Raw genomic sequence first — 23,919 nt, 5'->3', positions numbered from 1 at the left:
TCCTCAAGCAATCGTTAAGGGATGATGTAGATAATGTCCTCAAGCAATCGTTAAGGGATGATGTAGATAGTGTCCTCAAGCAATCGTTAAGGGATCATATAGATGGTGTCCTCAAGCAATCGTTAAGGGATTATGTACATGGTGCCCTCAATCAATCCTTAAGGGATGATGCAGATAGTGTCATCAAGCAATCGTTAAGGGATGATGTAGATGGTGTGTTCAAGGAATGATAAGGGATGATGTATATAGTATCCTCAAGCAATTGTTAAGGGATGATGTAGATGGTGTCCTGAAGCAATCGTTAAGGGATGATGTAGATGGTGTCCTCAAGCCGGGATGATGTAGATGGTGTCCTCAAGCAATCGTTAAGCCATGATGTAGATGGTGTCCTCAAGCAATCGTTAAGGGATGATGTAGATGGTGTCCTTAAGCAATCGTTAAGTGATGATGTATATGATGTCCTCAAGCAATCGTTAAGTGATGATGTATATAGTGTCCTCAAGGAATCGGTAAAGGGATGATGTAGATGGTGTTCTCAAGCAATCGTTGAGGGTTGATGCATATAGTGTCCTCAAGCAATCGTTAAGGGATGATGTCCATGGTGTCCTCAAGCAGTCGTTCAGGGATGATGCATAGAGTGTCCTCAAGCATTCGGTAAGGGATGATATAGATGGTGCCCTCAATCAATCGTTAAGGGATGATGCAGATAGTGTCCTGAAGCAATGGTTGAGGGATGATGTAGATGGTGTCCTCAAGCAATCGCTAAGTGATGATGTAGATGTTGTCATCAAGCAATCGTTAAGGGATGATGCAGTTGGTGTCCTCAAGCAATCGTTAAGTGATGATGTAGATGGTGTCATCAAGCAATCGTTAAGGGATGATGCAGTTGGTGTCCTCAAGCAATCGTTAAGGGATGATGTAGATGGTGTCCTTAAGCAATCGTTAAGTGATGATGTATATGATGTCCTCAAGCAATCGTTAAGTGATGATGTATATAGTGTCCTCAAGGAATCGTTAAAGGGATGATGTAGATGGTGTTCTCAAGCAATCGTTGAGGGATGATGCATATAGTGTCCTCAAGCAATCGTTAAGGGATGATGTCCATGGTGTCCTCAAGCAGTCGTTCAGGGATGATGTATAGAGTGTCTTCAAGCATTCGGTAAGGGATGATATAGATGGTGCCCTCAATCAATCGTTAAGGGATGATGCAGATAGTGTCCTGAAGCAATGGTTGAGGGATGATGTGGATGGTGTCATCAAGCAATCGTTAAGGGATGATGCAGTTGGTGTCCTCAAGCAATCGTTAAGGGATGATGTAGATGGTGTCCTTAAGCAATTGTTAAGGGATGATATAGGTATTATCCTCAAGTAATCGTTAAGGGATGATGTAGATTGTGTCCTCAAGCAATCGTTAATTGATGGTGTATATGGGATGATGTAGATGGTGTCCTCAAGCAATCGTTAATTGATGATGTATATGGGATGATATAGATGGTGTCCTCAAGCAATCGTTAAGGGATGATGTATATGGGATGATGTAGATAGTGTCCTCAAGCAATCGTTAAGGAAAAATGTAGATGGTGTCCTCAAGCAATCGTTAAAGGGATGATGTAGATAGTGTCCTTAAGCAATCGTTTATGTATGATGTAGATGGTGTTATCCACTCTGCATGTGATTCATGGTACTGTAGCAACAATGTTAGGACACATGTCATACTCAGTTGATTAAGTGTCATGGAAGGCTGGGATTTGTCTTGACAAACGGGCCAGAACATGTTTCTATATGTGCACAACAGGTTTAGAATTTAGACGTTTTGATATCATGTCAGCCCCAGAAAAACATGGTGAGAACATAACAGGGACTAGCTGCAACTACTACTGCTAATAATAATAACAACAACTAACTATAACAATAATAATAATATTTTCAGAGTTTTATGCTAACGCGCACCAGTTTTATCTCCTCTCCTATCTTTTGATGCAGACACACAGAGTTTTCTATGCTCCAGTAGAAGACGGAGACAGGTGGAAAAGTGTCGATGTCTCCTCAACGGCAGCCATTATTGGAGATCTGAGCCAAGACAAGACCTACACGATACGGGTTTCCTCTGTCAGCCGTCTGGCGCAGGGCCCTAGTGCACTTCCTGTTACGGTCACGATTGGACTTCTAGGTATTTTTTAAACTTCATATTCCAGGGATTGTACGCAACCGCCATATTCTGCTGATATTGAATCACATTTTTGAATTTTAGAAGAGAATCATTTTTCAAAATATAAAACAACAATATGACACTCACGCACTTCGTATATATATATATAACTTGAATATTAGGGCCAGGTGTAGAAAGAGACCACTTATTGATTGTTCATCACGTGCCTTTTACAGAGGTTTAGTTGTTCATTATACTGATATTTAACTGGATAGTGTATTTTAATGCCATGTTCTTTACAAGAATCGCGTATTCATTCATACCCTTTGGAAACAAGCTTTTTTTTCTTTCTCTCAGTAAAATCGAATCCCATAATAGTTAACGCAATTTGTATCCGCCAAAGTCACAAACATTCTGACATTAGGTAATAGAACAGTTTATCTGCATTTTCCTTTTGTTATCGAGTTTAGAATAATTAAGGATACACAGACACTGCTAAGTATCAGACACAATTTATACCATTATAATAAAAGTGAAGAGAAATGAGAATAACCAAGAAAATTAAGAAGTAGTCTAATCGATTAAAACAAATTGTGGCACTATTCATGTATATTAATTTAGTTGGACTCTCTACCTCTCATGAAGTTAATGTCGATTTAATTGTAATAGTAATTGTCAATTATTGTTTTAACTATATCAAATTAAAAGTTTTGCGCAGCGTTCTAGAGTTACGCCGTTCTTATATATGCTTTATTACAGAGTGAGTTGGCGTATTTATTATCTTTTCTTAAAAATAATAATGTTTATTTTTTGTATATATATATATATATATATATATATATATATATATATATATATATATATATATATATATATATATATATATATATATGTATGTATGTATATTAAACTACCATGGGAGTAGTTAAGTGGGATACCCTACGTACAATGGGAATTAGCATTACAGGGATCCCTGGGACACTCTACGTACAATGGAAATTTAACATGGCGAAAAATCGTGGGACACTCTACGTACAAGGGGGATTTAACATGGGGGGAATAGAGTTTGGGTTTGTTTAGGGACAAGGGGAATTGAACATGGGATTTTTTTTTTTTTTTTAAATTTTTTAAATTTAAATTTAAATTTAGGCAATTGAAAGGCTATCTCTTTTCGAGAAATATGGTTGGCCCTGAAAAGGGCCTTTGGGTTTATGTTAATGTATTCATTAACATAAAGGGTACCGCATTGGTCTTCTTCTTGTTCTTAGGCTGCGTCTCACTGTTGGTCCGTAAATCAGCACTCTTTTCAGGCATCCTTGTCTTTCAACGTAGATCCTACGTATCCACAGGCTGGTGTTTGTCCTGTGGACAACGGTCCACTTGGATCGGACATACATGGGTATGTCCGTCCGGAACATCATGGAAGACACAAGCGTAGAAGATTGCACATCGGTCCACATCTTGAAGCGACGAGAACAAGTGAATCAATGCACTGAACCGCGCTTATTTATAGGTAGAGGTAGGATTGAAACGGATTGAGTTCATTCACCAATCCGAACACGCGTTACAAAATTCAGTCAGCCCGCATCCAATCCGAAGAGAGCAGTCTGTGACGTCAGTTGGTCTATATAGATTCGCTAGCGCTTGTGTGCAGTCAATCTATGCGACAGTGATTCAACATGACGGAAACTCAGAAAACGATCCATTGGGGTGCACCAGCAGGGGAGACTGCCCAAGGGAACCCGGACTTACTTTCAGAAGAGGTACATTGGGATTTTGTGGATTTTCTTACCTCGCAAGAATTTGTTCCGGAACCTTCGTTACCTTCTTCATTACCGCAAGTGGAGAATTTTAGACAGAGACAGAAAGAAGAATTGGAGAAATTTATGCAACGACAAAAGGAAGCGGAACAAGCTTTTCTCCTACAGCAACAGCAACAGCAACAAGAAGAGGTAAGTAAAAAACAACAACAAGAAGAAGTAGCAGCAAAGAAACAAGAGGGTGAAAATCAAACGGCTACGGTACTGTTGGACATTTTAGCGGAGTTAAGAAGTCTGAAACAAATGTATCAGACTTCTTTATCACGACCGAAGAGAATACGACCTTCCCGAGCTAAACACGCCAACCCTGTGACTAAGCCTGTCGTACCACCCTTAGTGATTTCAACCCAATCATCAGAAGTAGGCCTTGGCCGTGGCAAAGGCTTAAGGCAGTTAAAGTTGATTGGTTAAACTCACTCCTACACCAAAATAAAAAGGCCCTTTTCAGGGCCACCCACATTTCTCGAAAAGAAATACAATTTCAATTTGCCAATAACTCAAAAATAAACCCCACCCATTTTACCCTTATAGTACGTGTCTGTGTATGAGTGCGTGAGTGTAGCTTCTTATTTTAAAATCAAAACTCAAAGACACTTACCTTATATCATTCATGTATTCTTTTATCCATTTTTTTACAATCCAATTCATAATTCACCACAGAACACTTCAATTAAAAGTTCATTGACTTCTTCTTTCTCCTTGTTTAGTCTCTCTGTTTTTTGAATTTCTTCACCGTTTTTTCCTCATTTTCTTCCCTTCTTCTTTTCTTCTCCTGTTTCTTTGCTTCTTTTAAATAGAATTGTCTTCTTTCTTCCTCTTCTTCCTCTGAAGAATCCCTCTCTTCTTCCGAAGAATCCCTCTCTTCTTCTGAAGAATCCTTCTTTTCTTCTGACTCCTCTTGTTTCTTTTTTGGGCAATCTGGAGACCAATGTCCTTTTTCTTTACAATAATAACAGGTATCTTGACTTTTGTCTTTTTTAGCCCCTGTTTTTTTTTCTTTTTTGATGGTCTGGACACTCTGAAGACCAATGCCCTTTCTTCTGACAGATATAGCAAGTATCCTGACTCTTATCTCGAAAGGAAGGAGAGTAGTCCGTCGGCTGGTCTGAAGAGAATTTTCTAATGACCCCTCGCAAAGCTCTGACGAAACGTTCCATCTGGGTAGTCTCTTCCATCGTTCTCCTCGGTTTGAGAGTGAAATGAATAGTGAAAGGACAAGACACATCCTTTTTATATACGCTGGTTTGCCATGACTATAAATTAGTCTATGGTGTTTGAACTTGAGTCATTTGACGTTTTGCACTCAAGATGAAACGATCCTATTCATTCGAGAAGAAAGAAGAAGAAGAAGAAAGTAAGAGGCAGAAACGTGATCTATCGCCTCGTACCAGGGATGAAATCTTGGCACAAATTCATGCCAGTGATTTTGAAGAGGACATGAGTGAACCAGAATCCGAACCCTCTAAACCAAGTTCGTCACCCTTAGTCAACCCTGAAAAATACTATTCCATTCGTGAGACGGAAAAGCGCTCCTCTGGAAAATTTAGAACCACGGCTTACACCTACACGGTGAAGTTTAAAGATTTCAAGGCCGACGTACCCTTGGAGAAAGCAGAAGGGTTTATCACCGAGATGTGGGATTCTTTGCTCACTGCACTCAAGCGACAATGTCAACCCAAAGAAGACGATCGCTTGACACTATCCATAGATCACGACGGTTTGAAATCCCCTGTTTGGATCGAGTTTAGCAGACCCGCAGAACTGACCCCTTCCAAAGTCATGGACAAGATTCAACACGTACAACAATCTAATGACCAGTTTGACATCACCGATGGTAAAGCCACACTGAAAATGGCTCAAGTCTCTCTTCCTCAAGGGACAGGACGCAAAAAGATGTTATTGGTGGACGACCTTCGCAACACCAAAACAAGTCTCGTCCGAATTAACAACCCTCAAGACCAGATGTGTTTAGCTCGAGCCATCGTGGTGGGACGAACCTATGCCAGCAAGAACGACACGGTAGAATGGAAAAGAACCTGGAACACTATTCAACGTTCCTATCGAGCCAAACAACGAAATGAAGCAGAACTCCTGTTACAACAAGCCGGACTGTCCAAAGACACACCCTGTGGCATTCCTGAGATGCAAAAATTGCAAGATGCCCTAGCTCCACGCTACACCTTGAAAGTGCACCCTCAAGAAATGCGCGGGCCTCTGTTGTTTCGAGGCCAAGATTTTAAGGACGGAAAATACATTCATGTCTATCATCACGATGACCATTTTGATACCATTACCAGTATCACTGGATTCCTGGGATACGGTTATTATTGTGAGAAATGTGATTATGGTTATAACAATCGAGAGCAACACAAGCATTGTGGATTGAAATGCCCAGGATGTTTGGCCTCTCCACCCTGTCTGAGCGAAGAACCAGTGCCTTGTTCGACTTGTCTGCGTACGTTTGTCAGCCCTGCCTGTTACCAGCAACATCTGAAGACGCAAGGTTCACAGCAGAAATGTGCTTGTCAACTCTTGAGATTGTGCCCTACCTGTGGACAAGGCATACTTACCAACAATGCCAAGGCACACGTATGTCGAGGAAAGAAAAAATGTCACATTTGTCACCACATCGTGGACTTGGAACACGAATGCTACGTGCAAAAATACCAATCCCCACCAGAGAAAGAGGACGGTCACAAGAAGAAAGGCAATTTCATCTTTTTCGATTTCGAATGCATGCAAGAGACCGGCATTCACATTCCTAACTTCTGCGTGGCTCATCGAGCGTGCGAGAAGTGCATTCAAGAACCTATCTTCAGTCATTGCCCTCACTGCAGCAAGATTCCCGGAGGGCGTGAAAAAATCTTTCGGGGACCAAACACGTTAGCCGATTTTGCCCAATGGGTCTTAGACCCCATCGACAAGACGTGGAGCCAAGAGGACATCGAACGTTACGGAGATTGTCATCGTCATGCCACGGTGATGGCTCACAATTTCTCCGGATACGATGGACAGTTTCTTTTGAGGTACTATACGGAACATGGCACCGAACGTCCTAAAGTGATTTTGAACAGAGCCAAAATCATTTTCATGCAAGTGGGACAAGTACAGTTTAAAGATTCGATGAGTTACTTGGCCATGCCTTTGAGCCGAATGCCTAAAACGTTTGGAATGACAGAAATGGCTAAAGGGTACTTTCCACACTTTTTCAATACGGAAGCCAATCAACATGCTGTTCTACCCCATTTGCCTCAGGCTCACTATTACGACCCCGACAACATGCGTACCGAACAACGAGAAGCTTTCTACGCTTGGTACCAAGCTCACGCCTCGGACCCTTTCGACTTTCAGGAAGAAATGTTAAAGTATTGTCGTTCCAACGTGGACATTTTACGGCGTTGCTGTGGAAAATTTCGAGAACTGTTCATGGAACACGGAGGGGCTGTTCCTTTGAAAGAAGCTTGCACCATTGCCAAAGCGTGTTCCTTAGTGTACCGCCAACGATTCATGCCTGAAAACACCGTGGCTGTCATCAGTCCTCAAACGACCCACTATGTCAAGCGTCAATACTCGGTCAAAGCCCTACGTTGGTTACATTACTTGTGCGACAAGGAAGACAAATGGATTCAGCATGCCCGCAACGGAGGAGGCGAAAAGACCATCGGAACGTATTCGGTCGATGGCTGGGACTTAGAAAACCCCAAGATCGTGTACGAGTTTAACGGTTGCTTATTTCACGGATGTCCCGTCTGCTACCCTGACCGTGACACTAAAACTCAGTTTTTACAACGGACCATGGAAGACCTGTACCAGGACACTTGTCAGCGACGCCTAAAGCTAGAACAGCAAGGATACAAAGTGGTGGAAATGTGGGAACACGAATACGATCACCGTTTGAAAACCGATCCCGAGTTTAAACGCCTCGTGGAAAGTTACCAGTTCATGGACCCGCTGAACCCGAGGGATAGTTTGTACGGAGGAAGGACCAATGCCACCTGTTTGCTGTACCAAGCCGACGAAGAGAAAGGAGAAGAAATCAAATACTTGGACGTGTGTTCGCTGTATCCCTACGTGTGCAAATATTGTCGCTTTCCTGTAGGGCACCCGCAATTGCTGACCGAACACATCGACCTGAAAAACATTCGACAATACGAAGGCTTGATCAAGTGTAAAGTTTTGCCTCCCACGAACCTATACCATCCCGTCTTACCTCACCATTGTCAAGGCAAACTGATGTTTCCTTTGTGCCGTACTTGTGCGGAAACGTGCAACCAGGACCAACCTTGCCATCACAGCCAGGAAGAACGGGCCTTGACGGGAACCTGGGTCAGCGTGGAATTGTTCAAAGCTCTGGACATGGGATACCAACTGTTAGAAGTGTACGAAATTTGCCACTTTCCCAAGACACAACAGTACCACAAGGGTGACCCTACTCAGAAAGGCATTTTCGCCGACTACGTGGATGCCTTTTTGAAACTGAAACAAGAAGCCAGCGGCTATCCTTCCTGGTGTCACACTCCCGAAGACCAAATACAATTCAAAGAGAAATACTACGAACAAGAAGGCATCTCTTTAGACCACATCGAAAAAAACGAAGGCAGGCGATCTTTTGCCAAAGAGATGTTAAATTGCTTGTGGGGTAAAGTGGCACAACGACCGTGTTTACCCAAGACGGAATATTTGACAGAACCTTCCCGCTACTTCCAGATGATTCACGACAAAACCAAATACATGAAACACGTGGACGTCGTTCGAGAGGATTTGATCTTGGTCAATTACGAAGAAGATCTGGACTTTGTACAAGACGACCCTTTTGGAAATGTCATCATTGCGGCTTACGTGACAGCTCATGCTCGCTTAAAATTGTACGAAGCTTTAGAACTGTTAGAAGAACGCGTCCTGTACTTTGACACGGACAGTTGCATTTACATCCATCACCCGAGTCAACAGCACCCTGACATCGAAGGAGACCGTTTAGGAGCCTGGACAGACGAGCATCCCGACGATAAGATTCTAAGTTTCGTCAGTGGTGGTCCCAAAAATTACGGCTACGAATACCGGGACAAACAAGGAGAAGTGCACACGACGTGCGAAGTGAAAGGACTGACTCTGAATCATCGTACCAGTCGAGTGGTCAACTTTGGGGTATTGAAAGAAGCCTTGCAATCGGGAGAGGATGGAAACTTTAAAGTGACCACCTATCAACCGAACAAGATTGTACGTTTACCCACTCACCACATCGTCAGTCGACCCTTGGAAAAAGTCTATCAAATTGTATACCAGAAGCGAGTGCGACTTCCCAATCACTTCACCTTACCGTACGGTCACGTCGGTATTGGTCTGTATATGAAAGGGAACCCTAGGCAAGATCGATAGTTCATTGTTCATTGAAGTAACTTACCATGTCGTTGACGAAGAAGAAACCAGATTGGTTAGAAGTCAAATGTTGGACATCACCGAGACCAGGGTTTTGAGGCTTGGACACAAGAGGTGGCCTAGTATGCACGAGAGTTATTCAAGGAAAAAAGTTACTTTTCAATCTGTGTTAGTGACGGTGCCAGAAGAACCCGTCACCCAGGACAGGACTGTCGTGGACAGGCCTGAAAGACCCTTTCGGGAGGACACTTGTGTGACCTTACCCCTACTTTAGAACTGGTTAGAACTTTACCCAAAACATGTTGTACAGACACTTGTGTTTATTCCACGTTCATGGTTATCATGTGCCTTTTATTCTTGTACTTAAGCCTTTGGCTTTTATGTATTTTTTGTCTTTCGTATTCATGTTTGAAAAAAACATTCAATAAACGTGTTCTGAAAAAGTATATAAACTCTTGTCTTGTTTGTTTTTCGTGTCACAAGTGACATTTCTCACACCATGGCTACCTCTGCTGTCTCTGCTCCCTCTTCCTCTACTGTCAAAGTCATCGACGAACACTTAGATCGTGCCAGTTGGGAGGCTTTGTATCTTCGCCATCCCTTTAACATGCTCATTGCTGGACCTAGCGGTTCAGGCAAAACCGAATTCGTTAAACGTTTGATCGAACATAAACATCATTTGATCGATCGACCCCCTCAACGAATCGTATGGTGTTACAAAGAGTGGCAATCGGCGTACAGTCTCTTGCGAGAAAGTCAAGGCGATTCCATCGTGTTTGTGGAAGGCATTCCTAAAGAAGACGATGGCATCGTCTCTGACTCCCGTCAAACCCATTTGGTCATTTTCGACGACATGTTAGGAGAAGACGAAGAAGAAATTAAACTGTGGTTCACGCGCAAAGGGCATCACCGTAATGCCAGTGTCGTTTACATCACCCAAAATTTGTTTCAACAAAGTAAAGCCCATCGCACCATCAGTCTCAATGCGCATTACGTGGTCTTGTTTAAAAGCCCTCGAGATAAATCGCAAGTGCAAGTCTTAGCCAAACAGTTAGGAACGCCTTGGTTGACTCAGGCGTACGACGATGCCACTCAAACTCCACACGCCTATTTACTCGTCGATTTGAAACCTACGACTCCCGAGGATTTGCGATTTCGTACCCACTTGTTTCACCACTGGTGCCAAGACGGAGGGCCTGTCCTGTACACGTCTCCGTCCTCGACTTCATTTCACTCCCCATAAAAAATCTATAAAAACCTCAGACCCTTTTTCGTCTGTCTCACTCTCAGTGCGAACATGACGTCCCTTCAGTCGCATCTTCCCGTCAAATTGATTCGTGCCTTGTATGGCATCAGTCGAGAAAAAGATCCACAAACACGAGCTCCTGTCTTAGAAGCTAGTCTCAAAGAAGTCTTACGATGGTTCACGGTGACGGCACGTCAATTACTCCAAGGAATCATTCAGATTCCTCATCAAACCAAACGCTTTTTCGATCGAAACAAAGTCGCTTTGGTCCAACTGGCCGATCCCCGCATCGACACTCAAACCAAAAAACAAATCATTTTGAAACCTGGAGGGAGCGGTACTCTAGGAGGGGTCATCATTCGCTCACTCTTAAGATGGGATCCTAATGCCCCCAAAGTTATCCCCAAGACAAAAGTTCAACGAAGCCCCAAGAAGAAAAAGACCAGGTCCCCAAGGAAAACTTCTCCAGTGGCAGGACCCTCCTCTGACCAGACACCACTACCACCCCGGAAAAAGAAAAGAAGCCCCCAGAAAAAGAAAAGTCCACAGAAAACTAGTCGCAAGAGAGGCACTTCGGCCAGGACGCAACCTTACACTCGCAAACCACGACCTGCCACGGCGGTGACTGCGTCTCCGGCAGCTTCACGTTTGTCCACTTCTCCGTTAATGACACCCAGAACTGAAGAGTACTTGGAGACGTTGATCACACCAAGAACTTCTCCGTTGATGACCTCCAAAAGAACTTCCCCAGTGGCAGGACCTTCCAATTTAGTGGCAGTGGCTGCTGCTCACAAAGTACCTTCTCCCAAAATCAAAGTTCAAGAAAGATCGGGCATGTTACAAAGTTTGCTGGATTTGTCCAAGCAAGAGCTGGCTCGATTTAGTCCGTTACGTACCCCTGCACGACGTGTCATGCCTGTCCTCAAACTAATACGACGTAAAGACAATCAGTGGCGACGCGTTCCAGTATAAAAAAGGCCTGTGACCAAGTCGGGTATCAGTGTTTTTTTGGTGCTCCTGAAGACTCAAAGATGTCACCCTCCAGAAAACCCCAAGGAAAGAAAAGGAAAGGACTGCCACCACGTTTAGCCAAACATGGGGACATGTTATCTGTTCTGTCCAAAGCTTCTCCACCCCTACGAAAAAAACTCATTCAAACAGCCTCCAAAGAGATCATCGATACCGTGTGCGAATGTTGTTTGAACGTTTTGAAAGGCACGATCCCTTTGTCCAAACACCAGAAACAATGCTTAGGCAAACATCGTCACGTTCTTCGCCAAATGGTTCAAAAGAAAATTCCCATTCGTCAAAAAAAGAAGATGTTAGTGCAACGTGGAGGTATTTTACCTCTCTTGTTAGGCCCCATACTGAAAGGAGTCTTGGGAACCATGTTGGGAGGACTGGTGGGAGCAAGATAAGTTCCAAGATCTCAGAATCGACCCCTGACAACCCCATGGAAGGACGAAAACTAGCTTTAGTACCTTACAAACGATGGATGGAATACCATCGGTGGCAAGAACAACACACCCCGCATTTACCTCCCAATCCCCATTTGAGCGAGATGTCCCAGTTACAACACGAACTGCAGTCCTTGATGGATCGCCAAGATTTGTCCGAAACAGAAAAATCGCAAAAGTACGGTCAACTCTTGCAACGACTGCAACTCTTTCACCAGAAAGCTTTAGACGAAACAGCTCTACCCACTCTGAAAGATTTTAAGACCTTGATGAAAAGTCCAGCACCATCACCAATACCAGTACCAGTACCACCAGTACCCGTGACCAAGACAGAAAAAGGAGAAGAAGAGGAAGGGTTTCAAACTCCACCAGAAAAAGTACGCAAGTTAACAACACCACCTACCTCCAGAATTGGATGGATTAAAAAGATGATGGCCACCCCTTCTTCCTCACAAGAGAAAAAGAAAGTGAAGACAGAAGTGAAGACAGAAGTGAAACAAGAACCGATATCCCCCGCTCAGACATCCTTCTCCTCTTCGACACCTATTGCTGGCCGCACACGCAAAGCATTGCAATCCAAGAAAATACCCCAAGAGAAAAAGAGTAGCATCCTCCAAGAGCGGGTGTCTTATTAACACACCAACCAACACAAAAAATGGAAAAAGTCTTAGCCAGCATTTACTACGATCCCTCCCATCCTGCAGGTTACGCAGGAGTTCAAAAATTGTATCGTGCTGCCAAAACGCGACTGAAAAGTCTCCGTTTACCTCAAGTGCAACGATGGTTACAAGAACAAGCTACCTACACTTTACACAAACCCATTCGACGCAAGTTTGCCAGAAGTCGCACCCGAGTGGAAGGCATCGATCATCAATGGCAAGCCGATTTAGCCGATGTCTCTCATTTGGCCAGCTACAATCGTGGCTACAAATATTTGTTTTGTGTCATCGACGTCTTTTCCAAATTTGCCTGGGTCGTGCCCTTGACTTCCAAATCGAGCAGCGAGTTAGTGCGAGCCCTGCAACGGGTGTTGAAACAAAGCGGTCGTCACCCTCTTCGATGGCAAACGGACAAAGGCACCGAATTGCTGAACCAAGCTTTCCAAAAAGAATTAAAGAAACGTGACATTCATTTTTTTACCACCGAGAATCCCGAAACCAAAGCCAGCATCGTGGAACGTTTCCAACGCACTTTGAAAGAACGCATGTGGAAATATTTTACGCATCACCACACTCTGAAGTACATCGACATCTTACCTCACCTGGTGCAAGCGTACAACCAATCTTACCATCGAAGCATCGGACGTGCCCCGCAAGACGTGACTCCCGAGAACGAAGTGTTGGTGTTTGAGCGCCTGTTTGGTACGTCCCCGACGAGGGCTGTCCCCGAGAAAAGTGGAATGTTGGCCGTAGGAGATTGGGTGCGCATTGGCAAAACCAAACGCACTTTCGACAAAGGTTACTTACCTAACTGGACGACCGAATTGTTTCGTGTCACTGGACGAGTGCATGGCCGTCATCCTGCCGTCTATAAATTGGAAGACATGAACGGAGAAGTGCTCAAAGGAACGTTTTATTTGCCCGAGTTACAACGTGTCACCAAAAAAGAAGACGACGTGTACGACATCGAAAGCATTCTCGAACGCAGAACCCGTAAAGTGGGCAAACGACGTGTCAAAGAAGTCAAAGTACGTTGGAAAGGATATCCACCCAGTTTTGATTCTTGGATCGTGGCTTCGCAAGTCATCGACTATAAAAAGAAGTGACCATCACAGCAGACGCAGCTACGTCGACCACTCCTCCTTCACCTAGTTCTTCTGTGCAAGATTTACAAAAACAACCCTTGTGGGTGTGGTGTGGAGAACGTGTGCCTAAAACGCAAATCGTCTTTTTCTGCCAAATCTTCGTGGTGTATTGTGTCATCGGGGCAACCATCGCCAATTTGAGTTTGCAACAAGGAGACAAACAATTGTGGACCATTTTATTGAGCAGTTGCATCGGTTACCTGCTTCCTAATCCCTCCCTGAAATTCACCTCGAACGGGAACCCCGGGAACCTTGTGTCCAGTGCCAGTGCCAGTCACCACTTCAATCACAACCAGAACCCCATTTTAGACGGAGACACGCCTCTGACGTCCACTAACCCCTCGGACAGCCACAGAACTCTGGAATTATGAGTCACCAAAACCAATTTTACTTAACTTTACCCAGTGACAGTTCCATGGAGGTGTTTCCCAAGAACACGTTGTGCTGTTACACGGCCAAATTACCTCAGGCCATCCAGTTAGATCACGAAGCCCATTGGGAAGTGGCTTTAGTAGAAATGATTCACCCGACCCAAGTCCTCAATGTCCTTCCCAATCAAAATTTTTTTGATGTGGAAGTTCATGACGAGCAAATGCAACAGTGGATGGATAGCAATGTCAAATATGAAAAGAAAACCCGTACACAAAAGTACACCACCTATCACTTGTTCATTCCCCCAGGCTATTATTTTAGTGGTCAACATTTGGTCAGCACCATAACCTCCAGGTTTAATGTCGTGTTTCTGAAAGCTTTGGAGCATGTCAACAAAAATGTCACCATGGAGTACCACAAAACAGCTCGTCGCTTCTTGATGAAATTTGAACGGAGTAAAATCCTGTCCATTTTATTTTGTCCTGAATTGTATGACATGTCGGGCGGAGACATGGACATGAGAAAGACCATGATGAAGAAAAACGAATTACCCATCGTTTACGACAACGAGTCTTTTAGCAAGTTATTTCGTGCCCCGGTAGAACTGAACCAAGGACTGAATTTGATGTTCGTGTATTCCGATGTGGTGGAGTACAACGTGGTGGGACACACCTCCGTACCGTTACTGCGTGTCATTCCTTTCAAAGTGGATTCTGCCACGAACACTGACGAGGAAGGTGGAAACACTTACCACGTCCACCGCGAATTTGTCCATCCTCACTATTTGCCGGTCAGTAAGTCGTATTTGGACACGGTCAACATTGCTATAAAAGGAGATCTGGGACAAAATATTCCATTCACCAAAGGAAAAGTCACGGTGAAACTCCATTTTCGAAAACGGTTCTCTCACGACTCTTAAGTCATGTATCCAGTGTACCGAGGGGTTGCTCGACAGCGAGGACACGGCTTAGGAGATATGTTAAAATCGGCCTTTCGTTCGGTGGCCCCGGTGTTGAAACCGATGGTGACACGCGGATTGCACGCCTTGAAAGATGCGGCACTGACGCAAGGCAAAGAATTTCTCCAAAATGTCATCATCGACAAACAAAACCCTAAAGAAGCCTTCATGAGGGCAGGCAAAAATGTCTTGCTTCAGAGAAGAAATGAACAGGGAGAAGGAAGAATGGACAGAGAAGTAGAGACTTCAGAGACAGCAGCAACAGCAGCAACAACAACAACAACAACAACAACAGCAGCAGCAGCAACCTGAACCTGACAGAGGCTTTGTCGATTGCCGTATCGACACCAAAGAGTTCTTCTTTTCTTTCCGAAGAAGCAGACCTATCGCCAGAAAGTCTATCCTCAGAGGACATCGCATTCTTAGAAACTAAAAAAAGAATGCCATAGCAAACAAAAAAAAACAGCCCTTTTCAGGGCTACCCCAATACTCTAGAAAAGAAATAACGATCGATTTGCCAATGTGTGTAGGTAGAGTAGTGTGAAAATAAACACTAACTCTTTTTTAAAAAATGTGAGGGTATGTGTTTGTGTGTTAGTAAGTGCTTAAGTAAGTTGGTATGGATAGTAGATTAAAATGATGTCTTTTTTGGTGTTTGGGGTGTATATTTGGAGTTAGATTGGATTGCTTTGAGTATGTGGATAGTCTATTGAAGTGATTTATAAAAAAATTTAAAATAGTGATGGGTAGCATAAAAAAGTGAGTGAGTGTTTCTTTTAGGTTCCGAGCGTTGTTGTTTTTTGGTCATGATCTAGGTAAGATCAATTTTATGTTTTTAGGGGATGTTTTCCTTCACGTCCGCGCTTTCACTATAAATTGAAACTCGTACGGCAGTCCAACTACCCTTGTTGATTGATCAACACCAAAAATGAACACGAGACTGGAGAAACTGTTGGAACTTCATGTGCATCTGGAATATGCCAGGCGCATATTAAATGACCTGGCCGCGGAAGCCATTGTGGAGGAGGGAAGGATAAGAGAGGAAGAACAAAGAAGAGGAGGAGACAAGATATAAAGAAGAAGAGGAAAGAAGATACAAAGAGGAGGAGAGAAGATACAAAGAAGAGGAGGAGGAGGAGGAAAAGGAGAGAAGAAGAAGAAATTTCAGAATCCCAGAGAGCGAAAATTGGGATTCTGAAGCGACATATCCTGCCTCTGCTCTCTCCCCCCAAAAGGTAAAAAGTAACTGGGGGATAAGATGTGTATGCGGCGCCAGGCCTGGAAGGTGCCACCATTAACCAGGTGTGTCCATGAAGTTCCAAACAAAAAACAGCCCTTTTCAGGGCTACCCAATACTCTAGAAAAGAAATAACCATCAATTTGCCAATGTGTAGGTAGAGTAGTGTGAATATAAACACTAACTCTTTTTAAGATAGTGTGAGGGTATGTGTTTGTGTGTTTGTGTTTGTACCCGCTCACGTACGATTGTGTGAATAGTAGATTATGGGTTTCTTTATTGTTTCTTAGCGTAGGTGAAGAGTATAGTTAGGGTTTTGTAAGCGCTCACGTACGATTGTGTGGATAGTAGATTATGGATTTTGTTTATTGTTTCTTAGCGTATGTGGAGAGTATAGTTTGGGTTTTTAGTATATGAAATGAGAAAGTAGGGGGATGTTTTCCTTCACGTCCGCGCGTTGTTTGGTCATGATCTAGGTAAGATCAATTTTATGTTTTTTAGGGGATGTTTTTCCATCACGTACGCGCTTTCACTATAAAACTAACAGTGTTGGTCATTGGAGCCCATTCTACGGAATAAGCAAACAAGAAGATGCCAGCAGCTTCAGCTTTATACAACGATCTTATGGGAAGTTGGTATTGGATGGTAGATGGATTGAGTGTAGCAGAAAGGGTTGAACAGGAATGGAGGTATGCAGTGACAAAAGACTTCGTCTCAAGACAAGTAACCAGCCTACACTTATCAGTAAATATTGTAAAAGAAATGATAGAGGATGAGGAGAAGAGAATCAGAGGTTTAATTAACCTACCGTATGTGAAAGTGGGTAAGTTAAAAGAAGCAATAGATCATGTGACGAGTGCAAGGTGCTTTCTAGAAGACATTGCAGAATGGACAGATTGGTGTTTCGCGAAGTGGGGGTCAGAAAAACTTAAGAAAGCTGAAGAACTAATGAGGAATGTGCTGACCGAAGAGGTCAAGAAGATCAAAGAAAAGTGGTCAAAGGAAAGAAAAGAAGAAGAAAATAGAAAAAAAAGGAAGAACTAGAAAAACTGAACACAAACTGGATGAAAATCCAAGAGAAGTTCTGGGCCATGGGCCACCCGGACTGGATGCCGGAAACAGAAAAGAAGAAAAAGAAAGGAATGATGGACAAAATAAGAGGATGGTGGAAAAAGTTAAGAAGTTAAAAGAAGAAAAAATCCAAAGGCCCTTTTCAGGGCCAGCCATATTTCTCGAAAAGAGATAGCCTTTCAATTGCCTAAATTTAAATTTAAATTTAAAAAATTTAAAAAAAAAAAAAAAATCCCATGTTCAATTCCCCTTGTCCCTAAACAAACCCAAACTCTATTCCCTCCATGTTAAATTCCCCTTGTACGTAGACTGACCCACGATTTTTCGCCATGTTAAATTCCCCTTGTACGTAGAGTGTCCCACGATTTTTCGCCATGTTAAATTTCCATTGTACGTAGAGTGTCCCAGGGGTCCCTGTAATGCTAATTCCCATTGTACGTAGGGTATCCCACTTAACTACTCATGGGTTCTTATATTATGTTATAAAATTTATTTTTAGAACGAATGGTGTCATTACAATGAATTGTACAATCACGTATACTCCAGATTGTCTCCATCTACTATCCAGTCCCTTATAGTACCATGCTGTCAGCCCTTATAGTCCCATTCTAATAGCCCGTCCCTTATAGTCCCATTCTAATAGCCCGTCCCTTATAGTCCCATTCTAATAGCTAGTCCTTATATGTCCCATGACCAGTATCGATCAATCTCTTTAGTCCCAGTCTGCTAGTCCTTGATTAACTATGGGTTTGAAACATTTTTGTCTTAAGGACACACAAACTCTGTACATTTTAGCTTGAGTACTTTTCAACTAATGCCTGTCTTATAATTCCGAAACAGTACATAACTAAGGACCCACCAAAACAAAGTTGTCACGCACGGTTTGCAGGGCATGGAAGATAGTCCTATTGCCGTTTCCGGTCATCCTATTGTAGGGCATGGAAGATAGTCCTATTGACGTTTCCGGTCATCCTAGGGCATGGAAGATGGCCGTATTGACGTTTCGGGTCGTCCTGTTGTTTTGAAAGGTTTTGTTGGGCCATGCTTTAGTTGGCGAATGTTGATGTGAACAATCGGTCCATCAGAGCAGAAGGGAAGTTAATGGCATTCATTTAATTAAAACTTCAACTGTATACTTTACTAACATAATCATACCGTTCATTATGCAACTATATCTTTACAATCCAGGATTACTATATTGATTTTGTACTGAGCATTTATTGACCTTCCTCATCCAGAGATCGAGAAAGCATGACGAAAAGAATCGAGCAATCGCCCCGTCAATGGCACTCTGTAGTGATGGAAACACTGAATTGGTTCATTAAGATCGGAATTTAGATGTTGGCCAAATGAACACACATTTTACTGTCCAGGGACTTTCTTGTAAGAATATGGAAAATAATTCAAAATGGTTGCAAAAGGCATACATCAGAGGTGCTCTGGTAACAAGCATTCACGTGGTCTATCAGTGAAGGTGATATAACGCTTGTGTTATATATCAGTGACTATATTACCTTGAAGTACGAGGAAAGCTAATTGGTCATTAGTTTCTAAAAAGACTTTGTATCGTTTCTTTTACAGAGCGAAATATGTTAAGCTCATATTTAATGAAAACATGTTATTATTCTACTATTCTTCCCGTATTTATTTTCACACGTTAACAAGTTACAGAAAACAATATAGAAAGAGTAATACTACCGGTCCAACCTGTTTCTCCTTGTAGATGACTGCCGTCAATGCAAATCAGAGAAAGAGACAAGTTTACATTGCAACTGCAGTTACGAAATACTCGAGGAAACATGTAAGGATGCGTGTCAATTCAGGTGCAGAAATACGCACGGTTTTGACCCAGCTGATGGTTGCCTGAATGGTTGCGTCACAGGGTGGTATGGACAATACTGTAACATGAGCTGTCCAGGTATGTGCCATGAGTGTGACGAGGTAACAGGTCATTGTGCTGCTTGCATGTTACATTGGGTAGGACCTTACTGTAACGAAACCTGCCCACCAGGGTTGTACGGGGAAAACTGTAGTCGGCTTTGTCCTGCCCATTGCAAGCGATGTTTGAATCAAAGTTACTGTATCGAATGCCAAAATGGGCGATATGGAGAATTGTGTCAGAACACGTGCCACCCAGAGTGTCTGACATGTGTAGATGAGCCAGACAAATGCACTTCATGCATTCGTGGAAAATTTATAGAAACTGGTAGTGTTTGTTTGAATTGTCCAGATAATTGCGTGAGTTGCACTGGAAGAGATAATTGTACAGACTGTAAAACTGGAAAATATGGACCAACGTGCCAAACGTCATGTCCTCCTAACTGTGTTACTTGCACAAGCATCGACCAGTGCCACAAATGTGTCCCACATAGGAATGGCAACAAATGTCAGTGTAACAGTAAATGTGAAAGTTCTACGGAACAGTGTGAAACGGGCGAAGTGTGTCAGATGGGCTGTCCACCACTGAAGATGGGAATCTATTGCAACCATTCTTGTCCACAAAACTGTTATAAATGTGATCAGTTGACTGGATATTGTTTTAGTTGTGTTAGTAGTTTTTATGGTCCTAACTGTAATAGTTCCTGTGGCCATTGCATGCGAAACAGCAGGGGAAAAATACAATGTAACAAACATACAGGTACATGTGACGATTGCATGAGTGGATGGTACGGACGGAGATGTGACGAATCTTGCAGCACATCGTGCCAGACAGTATTCTGTGATAGACTTACAGGAAAGTGTGACCTGTGTGTGACTGGATTTTATGGACCACGGTGCACGGAGAAGTGCAACAAGAACTGTCATAATGCAAGCCTTACTGGATGCGACAAGCAAACAGGTTTTTGTGAAGTTTGCACCGATGGATTCTTTGGTTCTAGTTGTAACGAGACGTGCTTGGAATATTGTGGCAAATATGCCTGTGAAAAACAAACCGGCGTGTGTGAAAAATGTCCACGCAGATTATACGGGGAGAAATGCAATAAAAGCTGCAATCTAAGATGCCAGGATACTGACACAAATAAAGACATTTGCGGTAGAGAGAGCGGATACTGCATCCAGGGATGTAGTCCAGGGTGGTATAATGAATTCTGTCAAAGCCCTTGTAGCGCTACCTGTATAGACGATATATGCCATCAGGACACGGGTTTGTGCCAACTGGGGTGTGTGGACGGTTTCACCGGTGACACCTGCAGTCTGAGTATCCACAGTACCGTATCTCTCCTTCTTCTCTCTCTCTCTCTCTCTCTCTCTCTCTCTCTCATATGAAGTACTATTTGTATTAGATCACGCACATTTTCACGCTGGTGTAAAAAGCATAGTTCTTCATATAATAAAGAATGATTGATAGAAATCTTCAATGAGAGGGTAAGATTAGCAAATTCTGCTGCTTGGTGCCAGTATGCTCTACACTGACGTGCACACGGAACGAGAAGTGCGCAACCTTTCAGCTTCAACAGTTGAATGTTTTCATGTCTGAAGCCGTCTTTTGGAGTATTTATAACAATCTGAATACAATCGTGATGTATCAATCTGACCTCATTACTTGAAGTGGAGGCAGTCTGACTAGGTACTATCAATGGATGTACATGTCTGACTAGGTACTGTCTATGTACATGTCTGACTAGGTACTATCCATGTACATGTCTGACTAGGTACTATCCATGTACATGTCTGACTAGGTACTGTCCATGTACATGTCTGACTAGGTACTGTCTATGTACATGTCTGACTAGGTACTATCCATGTATATGTCTGACTAGGTGCTATACATGTACATGTCGCCGCGGATCAGTAGCAAGACGCGAAACAAAAATTGATGTAGACAAATTAAATTTTATTAGGAATATTTATAAATGTGTGTAGATGACCAAACAAGATTATCATGCCAGTTGAGAAATTTTCTCAGTTTTATATGTTTGACCTTAATGGACTTATTGTATTTACCATTATGGACTTATTTTGGACCGTTGTGGTCTTAATGTATTCACGTACTTTCCCTGCTGCTTATACCCCACTACCGATTTTTAAAAAAAAGAAAAAAAGATATGAAACAACACAAAAGACTTGGTCATTTCATTCATGAATTTATAATTAGTTATGCATATTTTATTGTGAGCTTAACTTTCGTCCATGACTGAAAGTTTTACTTTAAATATTGTAAACATAATGATTACATAGCTAACTTTTGTCCATGATTGAAAGTTGTAATTATCATGTTTAAATAGTATTTGATTACTGGAATTCATTCGGAACATTCTATATTTTTTGGACTTGTGATAGGACGTTTAGGATTATTTGGGATTTAATTAAAAAAACTGAAGTTGTCTCTTAAATATTCACTTTTTATTGTAGAGAATAAATAACTTGTTGGTTTTACTTAAATTGATGGTTTCTCTTCTTTCTGTTACACATTTTAAAACTTAGAGTCACAACAAATTCCTAACCTGATTGTCACCAGGAGAACTCTAACACTGTCATAAACTTCGTATTTTGATTCAAACGGGAGATTCTTAACTACGACGGCCGCCATATTTGCATTAGAAAGTCTATACATCAGACAACAGGAGCGATGCAGCTCATGTATTTGATATGCTCCCAATAATTCCGTAAATTTGAGAGTTACATCAATTGCCCTTTCTATTTTGTTATTTTTGTTTTGAGAAATATAAAAGCTAAATATTGTACATAGTGACGCTGACGACAGTTTATTTTTACCTTCTGTGTATAAATAGTCCAAGGAATCTCACCCTTTGACTGAAAATAAACTTTTCCCGGAACCTGAAAACGGCAATGAAAGGGCTTTGTTTCTTTTATTCTGAAATCTCCGTTTACATTACATTAACAAACCCGTCCCCCTTCTCCAGATGAACACAAGATTTCAAACTTGCGCAATATGAGATCTCACCCTTTGTCACTTACGCGCTCAATTTCGTCCACTGTCAGTGCGTTCGGCCTCTCATAATTTATATATACGTAAAGGAAACGCTCCAGACGTTTAGAACGTGCGAGTTAAATAGTTTACTTATGGTTTAATGACCGCTTTTGGGTAAATTTTTCCGTTGCTTCCTATCGTTTCTACATGGATGTACTTCTGATGATAAAGACTTCCGGTATGATACGTACTGAATAGCCTACTTTAAATTGTGTTTAGTTGCAAGGGTTGATACTAACCCATAACAACCATAATAGCCACGTTAGTCACCTTTGTTGATTGGGAGAAGGGGAATGATATTTATCAACAGATCTCCGTTTTTATACTGTCAAAAACGTGAGAATGGAGTGGGGTGGGGGTACGGTTATAACAGAGACATTCATTGTCAATTACAAAATCCAAAAATCCAAACTGCCGGTGTTGAATGTATATCCATCTGTAATATATTCTCATAAAAATACAAGAACAATATATCCAATTATTTTATTTTCATAATGAAATTTTGAAATGTATCATTGGAATAAAATTTATATTGCTACAGTGGCCATACCACTTTAATCACCATTGATGCAATAACATTTTTGGGAGAACTTTCTGTTTCCATTTAGAAAATATATATGCTCCTTTTTTGTTATTAAATCTAACATGTCCATTCCTAGACGTATTCGATTTTCTTATGCCTCTTCTCTCGCGTACTCCCTTCCACTTCTATACTCCCACTTATCTGCAGCATGTACAGATCTTAACGCATAACCGTACTGTACATTTATGAATTCAACTAGGAATTGCCGTCAAATAATGCATAACAGTGAACTTCAAACATCAAAAATATAGACTGACATGACCGGTTTCTGTTCCATATTTAGTGTCAACCATATAGTATTGTATACCTGTTGTACTCTCTGACAAAATGTATAAGTTTGCTGGGAATAACCATCTTGATCGATTGCAGTAATACATTGATCGATTACAGTAATACCATAATTTCATTAGGAACATTATTTTTAATCACAATTATAACCATCTTTCAAAATGATGAAGAATTTGGGTAGATGAGTGTTCCTTGCAGACCGAAATTAAGTGACACTCAAAATTTGAGTGCTGCGTCAATTACCAACCTAGACTGCAAACCTGCCAAGGCCAAACAATTCATGTTTGAATGCAGAAATAAACAAAAGAAAGAACTAAAATATGCATGGGTAGACTAACAATGATTAGAACATTATTTGAAAAATGTTTCCCTCTGAAGTCTGTCGGATACGACCGCTCTGTAATGTTTCTACAGTATATCCAACCCAGCAATGTTCACTGTATCAATTCAGGTCCAAGTCAACAATTTTACAGCACAACCCGAAGCACAGTATATACGAACTAAATTTTGTAAAATGCCGCTGTTGTACAACTAATGTATTTTGGAATTTCTTTGTATTGTTGCGGTAATGCATCAGTTAATTGTATTGACACGGAATGGACAATTGAATGTTTGAGATTCGACG

At 42.0% G+C, this 23,919-nt stretch overlaps 1 protein-coding gene across 6 annotated transcripts in view; it reads left to right on the top strand.

Annotated features, from left to right (window-relative positions):
* The window catches only part of LOC149790204 (neogenin-like), a 60,756-nt gene that overhangs the window by 7,215 nt on the left and 29,622 nt on the right, over nt 1-23,919 (top strand). For 4 of the 6 annotated variants that reach the window (XM_089972201.1, XM_089972202.1, XM_089972204.1 and 1 more), the window contains exons 3-4: nt 1,984-2,170; nt 19,214-20,698. In XM_089972201.1, coding sequence (XP_089828327.1) covers nt 1,984-2,170; nt 19,214-20,698 — 1,672 coding nt within the window. The remainder of the gene's footprint in view (nt 1-1,983; nt 2,171-19,213; nt 20,699-23,919) is intronic. The other 2 variants (XM_089972203.1, XM_089972206.1) reach the window with 2 other exon arrangements.

The sequence above is a fragment of the Sinohyriopsis cumingii genome, chromosome 10 (genome assembly GCF_028554795.1).
Source record: "Sinohyriopsis cumingii isolate HCF-2022 chromosome 10, ASM2855479v2, whole genome shotgun sequence".
In the NCBI taxonomy this organism is placed as follows: Eukaryota; Metazoa; Mollusca; class Bivalvia; order Unionida; family Unionidae; genus Sinohyriopsis; species Sinohyriopsis cumingii.
This window is presented reverse-complemented; position numbering and strand designations above follow the sequence as displayed.